The sequence below is a fragment of the Dromiciops gliroides genome, chromosome 6 (genome assembly GCF_019393635.1).
Source record: "Dromiciops gliroides isolate mDroGli1 chromosome 6, mDroGli1.pri, whole genome shotgun sequence".
NCBI lineage: Eukaryota > Metazoa > Chordata > Mammalia > Microbiotheria > Microbiotheriidae > Dromiciops > Dromiciops gliroides.
Genome location: NC_057866.1, coordinates 99,745,738 through 99,759,268, shown reverse-complemented (window position 1 = coordinate 99,759,268; position 13,531 = coordinate 99,745,738). Strand labels below are relative to the sequence as shown.

At 47.2% G+C, this 13,531-nt stretch overlaps 1 protein-coding gene across 2 annotated transcripts in view; it reads left to right on the top strand.

Annotated features, from left to right (window-relative positions):
- The window catches only part of FGFRL1 (fibroblast growth factor receptor like 1), a 145,583-nt gene extending 132,833 nt beyond the window's left edge, over positions 1-12,750 (top strand). For both annotated transcript variants that reach the window (XM_043971157.1, XM_043971158.1), the window contains exons 4-7: positions 2,572-2,652; positions 4,055-4,339; positions 8,651-9,004; positions 10,195-12,750. In XM_043971157.1, the coding sequence (XP_043827092.1) occupies positions 2,572-2,652; positions 4,055-4,339; positions 8,651-9,004; positions 10,195-10,625 (1,151 nt within the window). In that variant the 3' untranslated portion in view covers positions 10,626-12,750. The remainder of the gene's footprint in view (positions 1-2,571; positions 2,653-4,054; positions 4,340-8,650; positions 9,005-10,194) is intronic.
- The last annotated feature ends 781 nt before the right edge of the window (positions 12,751-13,531 follow it).

Here is a 13,531-nt window from a genome sequence, read left to right as displayed (position 1 = left end):
AAGACAGATGGGGAGGGGAGGAGTGTGCAGGCAGGGAGATCAGTTAAAAAGCTATTAGAACAACGTAGGCAAGAGCCCTGACAGTGACCAGTGAGAAAAAGGATAAAGGGATTAGGAATATAAGAATTTGGGGCCACTAAGCTCAGGGACAAATGATCCTTTCCCTTTCAGTAACCCTTAAAGTTACTGATGTGTCACAGAGCAGTAATAAATGTTATTTACAATGATCTTGCATGATAAGGAGAATGTCAGCATCTTCTGTTTAATATGAATTTGGAAGCATGTCATACTGAAAATGGTTTGGGATGTTTCCGTGACTCTTTCTCATGCTGGGGAGTCAGGCCAGCTGGATCCTAGCTGTCTGTTATTAATTTACCCCATTCTACAGATGAAGAAAATCGGGCTTAGGAAATTGAAGAGTCTTGTGCAGTCGCACAAGTGAGATGGCACCCAAAGCCAACCCGTCTGACCCAAGGGCCTGCTTGGGGAGCCCCAGGGGTGGCTGACAACACATGCCTGCCTGTCCTGGGGTCTGTGCCCCAGTGAGACCTCCAGGGTCAGTCAGACAGGGTGGACACAGAGAAATTAATTAACTTGCCCAGGATCACATAGGTAGCAAGTAGCTTGGGTGGGATTCCCGCCTGGGTTCTTTGGTCCCAGATTCAGTGCGCTCTCTCTCTCTCTCTCTCTCTCTCTCTCTCTCTCTCTCTCTCTCTCTCTCTTGCTCTTGCTCGCTCTCTCGCTCTCTTGCTCTCTCGCTCTCTCTCTCTCTCCCTCTCTCCCCTAGGAAATCATGGCAGAGCAGGAGTGTGTGTGTGTGTGTGTGTGTGTGTGTGTGTGTGTGGTGGGTGCAGGGGGTGGGGTAACCTGTCCCAAAGCCCCACAGTGAGCTGGTGACAGAGCCCCTCCGGTCTCCAGATGTGCCGCTTAGCTGCTTACTTCAGATGGCTCTGTTTGTGCTCGGACTTGCCGACCTCTTTCATTGTGTGAGCCCCAAGGAGATCAAAGCAGGCCTGGCTAAACAGGCCCTTCTCCCTGCCCCCTCCAACTCCCCCAATCTCTCAGAAAAATGTTTACACGGGAGTCCGGGAATACGGACAGGCGTTTCTCATCTTCCCTGCCCTGCCCTGCCCTGCCTGAGCTGCCACATTAGGGGAAGGCCCGTAGGTAACTCAGAGGCCGCCTCTTCAAAGGCTGGGGGGGGGGGCGTGCGGCTCACATCAGAGGCCTGGCCACATGCCAGGGGGCCCCGGAATGAATGCCAGGCGGTTGGTGTGTGTGTGTGTGTGTGTGTGTGTGTGTGTGTGAGAGAGAGAGGGAGGAAGGGAGGGAGGGGAGGCAGGGTGGGGTAGCTGGGTAGAAGAGAGCAAGGCTTGGGAGGGGGAGAGGAGGTGGGGGGAGCGGCTGTGGACAGATGGATGGACAGACTGTGATATGCCATTGGAGGGTGGGGCATCAGGCCTTTGTACCGCCCGCTCAGATTAGGGGCTGTTTGCTCAGGGGGCTCTGAGATGCCATCTCTGGATGGCTGCCAACAACACCCCATCACTTCCACTCCCAGGCCATGTGGGCTGTTGATAACACAACACATTCAGTTCCACCTCGGCTTTCCTTGGAGCAGCCTTGTGAGACAGGTAATGTCATTGTTGTTAGACCCAATTTATAGATGAGGAAGCTGATCCACCAAGGGTAAGAGAGTTCACTCAAATAGAATTGGATCCCAGAGATGGATCCTCCCCCCAAATCCCCAACTCTCCCATGTCTGTAGCTCTTCTAAAGGCTTTCAAGGCGCTGCCCTCTGCTTAGAAACTTTTTGGAGCTTCCTATGGGATAAAATCCAGACTCTTCAACCTGGCCTTCAAGGCCTTCTGCGTGTGATCTGGTACCGGCCTTCCCGAAGCTTTCCTGTCCTTCGAGGCTGTGCTCATGCATTGATAGCTTCCTAGGGAGCCTTCCCTGATCAGCACCCATGAATAATAACCCCATGGTTCCTCAGGGTTTTGTAAGAATACTTCCCTCCCATCATTCCCTCAGAGTTAGGTTAGTACTAGCTCTGTTTAAATGAGGAGGGGATCAAGACTGAGAGAGGAAGGGCCTTATCAAGGGTCACACAGCAGGTCTGCATTTGAAGCAGAACTTGATCATGGGTTAGAAATCTGGTGTTCTCTCCACTGCTCTGCCCTGGTCACTCCTCACATTGGCCCTAGTCACTCATTGAGTCTGTATAACTCCTATACTTGTTTCCCTGAGAACTCCCTGAGGTCAGGCGGGGGTCTGCTCTTCCTCCATCCTCCCAGACTAGGAGACACAGTGGGGTCTCAGGGGGTTCTTTTTTTTTTTTTTTTTGGTGAGGCAATTGGGGTTAAGTGACTTGCCCAGGGTCACACAGCTAGTAAGTGTTAAGTGTCTGAGGCTGGATTTGAACTCAGGTACTCCTGACTCCAGGGCCAGTGCTCTATCCTCTGCGCCACCTAGCTGCCCTCAGGGGATTCTTGATGGATGACCAGTGACCTATAAACACCTTGCTGTCCCCTCCTTGGCCACTCATCCCCTCTCTGTCTGTCTCCACAGATGATGTCACCGTGGGGAAAGAGAGCCCAGGACCGGAAGGCCCCAATGGTGATCAGGAAGACGCATCAGGCAAACAATGGGGTAAAAGCTTGTAATGTGGCCTCGTCTTGGGCTTCCTTGCTAATGACTAGAACTCTGTGCCCAGAACAAGGGAAGTATTGATAGCCCTACTGGCTTCTGCCCCAGTGAGACCAGAGCGCAGGGCAGTGTTCAGTTCTGGTTTTAGGAAGGATGTTGGTAAACTGGAGGCAGAAGAAGGGTAAGACAGCTGGAGTTCTTGTTATATGAGCATCAGCTGAAGAACTAGGAATGTTTACCCCAGAGAAGAGAGAAGAGAAGAGAAGACTAAGGAGGGTCATGGTAGCTATCTTTAGCTAAAGGGGAATCTTCTTGTAGAGGGTAGATTTGCTGAAGGCTAAGTGGTATAATGGGAGGGGAACTGGAAAGAACCCCCCATCAACTCAGCTCTCTCCCTTCCTTCTCTCCTTCCTCTCTCTCTCTCTCTCTCTCTCTCTCTCTCCTTTCTCTATATCTGTCTCTTTCCTTTCTCTTTCTTTCTATCTGACTTTCTCTCTCTCCTCTTTTTCCTGAAGCTCATGGTTGATGCTAGCTGGACTCTGACATCTTGGAGCTAGAACTCAGATCTAGTGTGAATCCAAAGTCTAGTTCCAGATCATATTTCTGACTTCTAGAATTAGTTCTACTTCTTCCCAAGCTGCTTGGGGCTCTGGGAAGCTAGCTGATTATTGTCTTCAGGCCTCTCAAGTTCAGCACATAGATACCTCAGAAATCTGGCTGTTTACCCCCATGAACTCATGGAAGGGTGAAGATGGAACTGGGTTTGGGGGGTCTGGAAATGATAAGTGGAACATAGAAAGGAGTAAAAGGAAAGACTCATTCAGGATAAAGATCTCAAAAGAACAAGTCCCCCAAATTGTCCAGGGCTCTGAGTCTCATTTTCTCAAACAGATCATGAATTGCATAAAAGTATTTTAGTATTTTCCAGTTACATGTAGAGATAGTTTTCAACATTTGTTTTTATGAGATTTTTCGTTCCAAATTTTTCTCTCTTCTCCCCAAGACAACAAGCAATCTGATATAGATTATATATGTATAATCACATTAAACCTATTTCTGCATTAGTCATGTTGTGAAAGAAAAATCAGAACAAAAGGGAAAAACCTCAAAAAAGAAAAAAAAGAAAACCAAAAAAAAGTAGAAAATCTGCATCCAGATTCCACAGTTCTTTTTTCTGGATGTGGAAAGCATTTTCCATCACGAGTCCTTTGGAATTATCTTGGACTACTGTATTGCTGAGAAGAGTTAAGTCTATCACAGTTGCAGATCATGAATTTCTTGAGCACAGAGTCCTGTTCTCTACCTTACCCCCTGTCATGCTGATGGGAAACTTACTTTTCCTACCCCAGTCAAGCTTACCCTAGTATGCCCCCTGCCCTCCCCTCACTTATCCTTTCTCTTCCAGCCCGACCTCGATTCACACAGCCCTCCAAGATGCGGCGGAGGGTGATTGCTCGGCCTGTGGGCAGCTCTGTACGGCTCAAGTGTGTGGCCAGTGGCCACCCACGGCCAGACATCATGTGGTTGAAGGATGACAAGACCTTGACACCCCAGGAGGTTGGTGAGAACAAGAAGAAGAAGTGGACACTCAACCTGAAGAACCTGAAACCTGAGGACAGTGGAAAGTACACGTGCCGTGTCTTTAACCGTGCTGGGGAGATCAACGCCACCTACAAAGTGGAAGTCATCCGTGAGTCATCCCCCTCCTCCCGCCAAGATCTGAACCAGAACCTGGGCTGGGAGGCTAGAAGGGGGTCCTATGGGATGAATTTGTGCACTTTCTGACTTCCCCTCATCCTCTTATCCACTGTTCCTCAAATTCATCAATATCCTCTGTGGTCATCTTCCCTTCTTTAAACAATATTTTATTTTTTCCAATTACATGTAAAACAATCTTTAACATTTGGTTTTTTAAAAATTTTGAGTTCCAAATTCTCTCCCTCCATCCATCTTCTCCCTATGCCTCATTAAGAAGGCAAGCAATGTGATATAGGTCATATATATGTATATATGTGTCTGTATGTATGTAGTCATGCAAAACACATTTCCACATTAGTCATGTTGTGAAAGAAAACACAGACCCCCCCCTAAAAAAACCCATAAAAATAAAGTAAAAAATAGTATGCTTCAATCTGCATTAGACTCCATCAGTTCTTTCTCTGGAGGCAGATAGCATTTTTCATCATGAATCCTTTGAGATAGTCTTAAATCTTTATATTACTGAAAATAGCTAAGTCATTCACAGTTAGTCATCATACAGTATTGCTGTTACTGTGTGCAATGTTCTGGTTCTGCTTACTTCACTCAGCATCAGTTCATGTAAGTCTTTCCAAGTTTTTCTAAAATCATCCCACTTCTCATTTCCTATAGCACAATAGTATTCTATCACAATCATATACAACTTGTTTAGCTCTTCCTCAATTGATGGGCATCCCCTTGATTTCTGATTCTTTGCTACCACAAAAAGAGCTGCTATAAACATTTTTGTATATATAGATCCTTTCCCCTTTTCTTTGATCTCTTTGGGATACAGACCTAGTAGGGGTATTGCTGGGTCAAAGAGTGTGGACAGTTTTATAGGCTTTTGGGCATAGCTTCAAATTGCTTTCCAGAACGGTTAGACCAGTTCACAACTCTACCAACAGTGCAATAATTTTTCCACATCGCCTCCAGAATTCATTCTTTTCCTTTTCTGTCATATTATCCAATCTGCTAGGTATGGGGTGGTACCTCAGAGTTGTTTTAATTTGCATTTCTCTGATCAATAGTGATTTAGAGCATTTTTTCATATGACTATCTATCTATCTATCTATCTATCTATCTATCTATCTATCTATCTATCTATCTATCTATCTATCTCTTTGATTTCTTCTTCAAAAACTGCCAGCAAATTTGTTTTTTTTTAAACATTAGAAAGACAGTGAATGTCAATGGATGCAAAAATTTGCTTGGTCCTTTGAGGTATTCTTATATTCTGGTCCTTCTTTTAGTACCTGCTATGGACATTACCTTCCTTTTCTCTACAGTGAGAGAGCTGCAATTTAAATAAGACCCAGTTCCAACCCTCCTGCTTTGGTGAGGAGTAGAGGCAAGATAGAAGTTATTTAGCCTGGAAAAAAGATAGTGAGGAAGGGCTGTAGTAGAATTCATTTTGGCCTTAATCAAGAGATTGTCTTTTGATTGAATGTGTAAGCTCCTTGAAGGCAAGGAATGTTGGGTTTTTTTGTTTTGTTTTGTTTTTTGTCATTATTTCTCCCTCACCAACCAGCCTAGAACTTCGTAAATACTTGTTTGAATGAAAGAATGAATCAATGAATCAATCAATCCACAGGGATTTATGAAGCAATGATTATGAGCCAGACAGTGCAGGTGCCCTGGATACAAAAGCAAAAAATGAAACAACTCCCCCTCCATGCCCTCAAGGGGCTTACATTCTTAGTAGCATCTCCAGAAGAGCACTGATTTTTTTTTTTTCTAGGCAAGAAGCCTGGGATAGAGTTTCACAGATACAATCCAGCTGCCCTCTTCTCTAAGCAAAAATTCCCACGTTGGCTGTGTCCAAAACTGTATTTCTTATTCTGCATCTGGAGTATGTTATCTACCTTTCTGTCAAGATGCTTGATCCTTAGTGCTGTGGCACCAGGGGTGGCCATTACAATGGCTCCAAGTTCTTATGTCTTTCAAAGTTGTTTTTCTGTGGATGTTGATGCTATTGCGTAACTGGTTCTCCTGGTTCTGCTACCTTCACTTTATGTTAGTTCATAAGAAGCTTCCCGGGTCTCTCTGACACCATCCGTTGTCATGGCACCGTAGTGTTGTCTTACATCTCTGTGCTGTAATTTGTTTGGCCCTTCTTCCCCTACTCTTCCACCATCCCTCCCCCACTCCCCCTCCAGCCACGATGAGGTTTATTTTGTATCTTACTTTGTTTCCTGGGTTGCCATGGCCAAAGCATTCACCACGTAGTGGCTGGCCTACTGGGTAGGTCGTCAATCAGCAGACACAGTCTCTTGCCAGGACTAAAAAAAAGCTTTGAACCCAGAGTCTTGTGCCCTGAGTTTGAATGTCAACTTTACTGCTTAATTGCCTGTGTGACCCTGGGCCAGTCACTTCACTTCTGAGGGAGTGAACCAGACGACCTCCCAGCTCATGTCTCCTCATGATCCAGTTTTCAATTCAGTAGGCACTGTGCTAAATCCTGGGGATACAAGAGACAGTTCCTGCCCTCAGGGAACTTGCAGTCTAATGGGGGAGACAACATGCAAACAGATCCATACAAAGCAAGTTATATACAGGGTAAATAGGAAATAATTAACGGATGGAAGGCACTGGAATTAAGAGGGTCTGGGGAAAGCTTCATGGGGAAGGGGATTTTAGTTGGGACTTAAAGAAAGCCAGGGAGGTCAGTACTCAGAGCTTCCAGGCATGAGTGATGGCCAGAGACCATGACCTCCCTGGAAGTCTTTCCAGAACAATAGAAATTGCCACGGCTTGTGTTCTGCTGGCAGAGCAGAATGAGGGTCAAGGTCAAGAATAAGGGTTTTACCTCCATGCTAGCAGAAAGCACTAGAGCAGGACTTTTGCGAAGTATTTTAATACTTAATTTAGGGAGAGAGAGAGACAGAGAGACAGAGAGACACAGAGAGAAAGAGAGGGAGACAGAGAGAGACAGAGGCAGAGACCGAAAGACCAACAGACAGATAGGGACAGAAGCAGACAGGCAGAGTGGTGGAGTGGATTTAGAGCCAGCCTTGTAATCAGGAAGATCTGGGTTCAATTCTGTCCCTGACAATTAGTATGACTATGAGACTCTAGGTGAGTTTCTTAAGCTCTTAATGACCCACTGTACTCTCTAAGACTTTAAATCACACAGTAGGGGTCTGCCTTTGCATTTGGTTGAGGGAGGTTTCTTACCAGGATTTTCCTATATTAGACCTCCCCACCACTTTCACACCCTCCAAATCATATAATAAATCATTATCACTTTGGTTATTAAATTATTTTTAACATTGTAAACTTTAAAAATACCAAATAAAATGATCTTTTTATATACAAAGTAGAAGAGAAAAAGATTGTACATGAAACCACATATCTATTTCATAAAGCTTGTGTTCTCATCTTTAGTTATTAAAAATTAAATTTATAGTAAACAAAAATCTTTTCTCTCCCTCTCCCAACTCCCATTTTTAAAAAAGCCTCGGGGAGGCTAGGTGGCGAAGTGGATAGAGCACCGGCCCTGGAGTCAGGAGTACCTGAGTTCAAATCCGGCCTCAGACACTTAACACTTACTAGCTGTGTGACCCTGGGCAAGTCACTTAACCCCAATTGCCTCACTAAAAAAAATTTAAAAATTAAAAAAGCCTTTGGGGCATCTAGGTGGCACAGTGAATAAAGCACTGGCCCTGGATTCAGGAAGACCTGAGTTCAAATGTGGCCTCAGACACTTGACACTTACTAGCTGTGTGACCTTGGGCAAGTCACTTAACCCTCATTGCCCCAGAAAAAAAATCCTCTTGTAATAACTTTGCATAGTCAAACAAAACATTCCCATATTCATGTCCAAAAATATGTATAGTTCATTCTGTACCGTAAGTTCTGTCACCTCTGTTAGGAAGGGGGTTGTTTGCTTCATCATGGGTCTTCTAGAGTGGCTAGTCATTGTGTTGATGAAAGTTACTAAGTTTTTCAAAATGTTAATTTTTGCAATATCGTCTTCCCAGGTTTTTCTGAAACCACTCCCTTCATAATTTTTGACAGCACAGCAGTTTTCCATCACATTCGTATACCATAGCTTGTTCAGCCATTCCCCATATAATGCCTACCTGCTTCAGTTTCCAATTCTTTACTACCACAAAAATTACCGCTAGAAATATTTTTTGTACAGATGAGTCTTTTTCTGCTTTTTTGGTGAAGTCTTTTGATTCTTCTGGGAACCGGATGGGGTAGTGGTGGGGTGAGGGGGAGAAGAGATGTTGACAAAGGGTTTGCTCACCCGTTTCAGAGCGGACCCGCTCCAAGCCCATCCTCACTGGCACTCACCCAGTGAACACGACCGTGGATTTTGGTGGGACGACCTCCTTTCAGTGCAAGGTGCGCAGCGACGTGAAGCCGGTGATTCAGTGGCTTAAGCGGGTGGAGTACGGCACAGAGAGCAAGTACAACTCCACCATTGACGTTGGCGGCCAGAAGTTTGTGGTGCTCCCTACTGGTGACGTGTGGTCCCGGCCCGACGGCTCCTACCTCAATAAGCTCATGATCACCCGTGCCCGGCAGGAGGACGCAGGCATGTACATCTGCCTGGGAGCCAACACTATGGGCTACAGCTTCCGAAGTGCCTTCCTCACTGTGCTGCCAGGTGAGGCACCAGAGCATTAGGCTCATCCACACTGGGCTGGCTCCCTGGATTGGGTCCATGACAACTCCAGGGTCTCCTTCCCTGGCTGTGACCCCGAAACCCTGTTGCCCCCTCCCCTCCAGGATCTATGTCTCCAGTGTCCTTTCCCAAGCCCCGTTTCTACGATGAGCCTCTGATAGTCCTCGCTCTGTCTTTGGTGTTTGGGCGTGGGTGGGGCTGTGAATAAAAAGAAGTCCCAAGAGGTAGCCCTTGTCTGACAGGGAGTATCTGATTGAGACAGCATGTCTCCCCAGTTTGGGATTCTGAGGTCCAGTGGTATGACCTCCCCCAAACTCAACTGGAGCCCTTTTTAGTGTCTTCCTGCCTGGAGGGGGGGGCTTAAAAATTCCTCAGGGTCTAGGGCTTTCCTGTCCCCCTAAACTCACCCTACTGTTTGGGTGTTTGGTGGCCTCCCTCTGAGGGCCATGATGGTCCCTCCTAGATAGGACAGGTGGGAGGCCCTATTCTGCTGGCCCCTTTTGGACCTAAATTAATAAGCCAAGTGATCAATTCCTCATTGCCCTGCCTTCTTATGATGATTTTTTAAAAATCCTTTTTGTGTTTCTGTCTCTCTGTTGTCCTCATTTTGTGTTTCTCACTTTCTTGGTGTCTTGCTCCATTTCCCTGTTCCTCTCATTTTGTCGCTGTGTCTCCTTCCTTCTCTTGTGTTCCTCTTTCCTGTCCTTATCCTTTAATTTTTCTTTCTTTCCTTTTTCTTCTTCATCTTCCTCCTCCTCTTCTTCTTCTTCTTCTTCTTCTTCTTCCTCTTCCTCTTCCTCTTCTTCTTCCTTTTCTTCTTCTTCTTCTTCTTCCTCTTCCTCTTCCTCTTCCTCCTCTTCCTCTTCCTCTTCTTCTTCCTCTTCCTCTTCCTCTTCTTCCTCTTCTTCTTCTTCTTCTTCTTCTTCTTCTTCTTCTTCTTCTTCTTCTTCTTCTTCTTCTTCTTCTTCTCATCTTCCTCCTCTTCTTCTTCTCTGTTCCTCCATCTCTTTATCCTGTTTCTTCCTCTCTGTCCCTGTTTCTTCTCCCTCTGTTTTCTCATATGTTCCTTTCCCATCTCTCAATCTTTCTCTCTCCTTGTGCCCATTTCCATCTCTCTTCCTTTGTCACTTTCTCTGGCTGTCTCTCTCCGTTTTGGCATCTCCCCTTTACAGATCCCAAGCCCCCCAGTGGCCCCGCAGCTCCTTCATCAACCAGCAGTCTGCCTTGGCCAGTGGTGATTGGGATCCCAGCCGGCGCTGTCTTCATCTTGGGCACTGTGTTGCTGTGGCTGTGTCAGACCAAGAAGAAGCCATGTTCCCCACCCCCAGCAGCATCAGGCCACCGGCCACCCCCCCGGGACCGAGCTGGCTTGGCTGCCATGCCAGACAAGGACTGCCTGACCTCAGGACACTACGAAGATTATGGGGTGGGAGGTCAGCCCCAGCTGCCCCCACCAGCACAGCAGCACCTGCTGGGCCAAGGCCCAGGACCCACCACCAAGCTGTACCCTAAGCTCTATACAGACATCCACACCCATACGCATACCCACTCCCACTCCCATGTAGAGGGCAAAGTTCACCAGCACATACATTACCAGTGCTAGGTGGTGTGGGCTGAGGCAGTGGGCATTCAATAGCCTGGCTCTACATAGCGGCAGGTGGGTAAGCAAGGCCCCTTTGTGGGGGGTCCTCCTGCCGGAACCCATACAGACCCCTCATGGGCAGGAGGTACAGAGAGACAGAGCCACAGAGATGTGGAGGGATGCCGAGGGAGCTGATGTGGAGAGACTGACGCAGACGCAACTTCCAAGACAGAGATCTGAAGAGACACCAAGAGCTCCAGAAACAGACGTAGACGGAACCTCAGAAAGAGAGAATCTATATAAAGAGTTCTATTTTTTTGTGACGTTGCAGTGAATCTATAGTGATGGAATAATGAAGGATCATCCTCCCCCTGCCCCTGCTCTTGTCCCAAGGCAATTATCCTTGATCGATGCTTTATTCATACCCCCGACCCCCAGCTCAAACCCCCTCTCCATCGCCCCAGAAGTGGTGGCTGCTTTGTCAGAAGGTTCTTGGCTTTAAAGAAACAAAAGATGTCCCCCACCCCACCCCTTCATCCCCACCCTGTTCCATGGCCAAAGTTGCAGCGATAAAGAGGGGGGTTGGTCCCCTGCATGGAGCAATGCACCCTGTCCTGTGCTGGGGCCAGACAGGGAGGAGAGGAAAGGCCTGTTTGGTGCCTGGGGTGGGGTGAGGTAGTGGGGGGTGGGGAGTCCTGGGAAAGGCCGGTGGACTGTGGACTCTCTGCTAGCCCCTGACAGCACCATCATCCACTGGGCTCTCCAGACCTCCCCTTCCCCTCCTCCCCCCAATCCCTTTTGCTATTTATATTTAAGAAATTAAGAGAATAATAATAATATTAATAATAATAATAAAAAGGAGAGCCTTCTTGAGAGTGGGCAAGGGCCCTCCAGGGTCAGCAGCACCGACTTCAGTGCATGCCTTGAGGAATGGCCATTCAGCCTAGAGATCGATCCAAGAAGGGTAGCCCTGGGCGGCCCATCTGGGGCCAAAGCTGAGCCCTCGAGAGACGCTGGGGCCTGCTTGCCCACCTCTGCTCTAGGCTGCAGCTGGTCGTTAATACAAAGGAAGGTCCCTGCTCAGCCTAGAGCGGGTCTGAGCAGGGGCCGTGTATCTTTAATTTATTTTGTTTAACGTGGTCAAAAGAAGGACATGCTAGACGACATGGGCAAGCCACCCCCCCCCAAGGGGATGCTGCTGAAGTCAAGGCAGGGACTCTGCCATCTACCAGGGTCCCCAGGCTATATCCCATCTCCCAGCAAGGTCGGAGTCCAGACCCCAAAGAGAGAGAAGGCTTCTTCCTTCCCCTCCCCCCTTCTGAGCCGCGCTGCTACCTTCCCCCAACACCTTCTCATCTATCGACTTCTTTGCTCCTCAGAGCACCCCGTGTCAGGTAGGTATTAATCTCTCCATTTTACAGGCAAGGCAGTGGAGGCCCCGAGCGGGAGCGAGGTCACATAGAGTCTGCTGGTTGCAGGAACCTTGGAACCAGGCCTCGCGGTCCAGGCTTTTTCCACAGTGTCAAAAAATGTATAAGAACAAGAAAAGTAGATGTGACCTCAGCTCGTTCTGATGGTGCCTCCACTTCCTGTTGACCTCAGCCTCCCCACCCCCCTCACTGCCCTGCTCCAGGCTTCAGGATGGTGCTGCTAAAACTGACTTAAGCATCTGAACCCTTGAAAAGAGACAGGCTTGGGGGTAGGAGGTTGAGGTGGGAGGGGAAAGTTGAGATCATGGGAGATGGGGGAGGGGGGAAATAAGTCTTTTTAATCCAAAATATTTCAAGAAAAGAGAATGTATCAGGAGGCTTAAGCCGGCAAGGGGTGTCCAGGAAGCCCTCCCCATAGCCACGGACAGCTCAGGCAGGTCTCGCTTGCCCTTAGTCCAGGCCATGAGGGGAGCCCACAGGACAGACAGAGCTTGGTCTGATCATCAGCTACCCTTAGCCTCCACTGGCCAATCTGTTGCACCCTAAACATGAAGTTAAAACGAGTTTGTATGTGTATGTGTGTGTGTACGTGTGTGTATCCATGTCTGTGTGTGTGTGTAAGTCCCACCATCCGTGTCGAGACAATCGTGTACAGTTGGCCCCTTCCTGTTCGATGAAAGCTTTATTGAACATTTATCAATAAATGCGTGAAGCTATGTTGGTCTTGAGAGTAATTTTTTTTTATTATGGGAGAAGTTGGAGCTGGCAGGGAGGGCTCTTTGTGTACTGAGTTGAAGGGGACTGACCCAGCTTAAGCAGTTCTGTATAGTAGTGGTAAGAACATCGATCTAGTCAGAGGATCTGGGTTTGAATCCCGTTGCTACCACTTAGTGCCATGTTCCTGAGCAAATTTCTATCCCTCTGTGCACTTCAGTTAACCCATCTGTATAATTGAGAAAAATTTGGACACCATCTGCTTCCTACCATAAGAGAAGGGACTTGTGCTTTGTTGCCAGGATTTGAATTCAGGGTTCTTACTCCAAATCCAGGGCTCTTGTTCTTACATTCTGAGTAGATCCCTCCCTGCCTCCCTTTCCCTACCCAACAAGACATCCCTCGTAATGAGCAATAAAGAGAAGAGAACAGCAGAACCAGCCACCCACGAGGTGTATGTGGCTTTCCACCTCCATAGTCTTCCACCTTTGCCAAGAAGGGAAGAACTTCTGCAGCTGCAACTCCATGCTTCTAGATCCTAATTATTCAACATCCAGGGTCTTTTTGGTTTCATTTCTATTGCTGTGTATTGTTTTCCTCCCTCTGCTAACTTCACTGCATATAAGTCTTTGATTTCTTCATGGCTATGATTATTTCACAATTAAGTTCCATTACATTTTCAGACCATAATTTGCTTAGCCATTCCCTGATCAATGGGCACTTACTTTGTTTCCAGTTCTTTCATAGTACAGAAAGTATTACTATAAAATATTTTGGCATGTA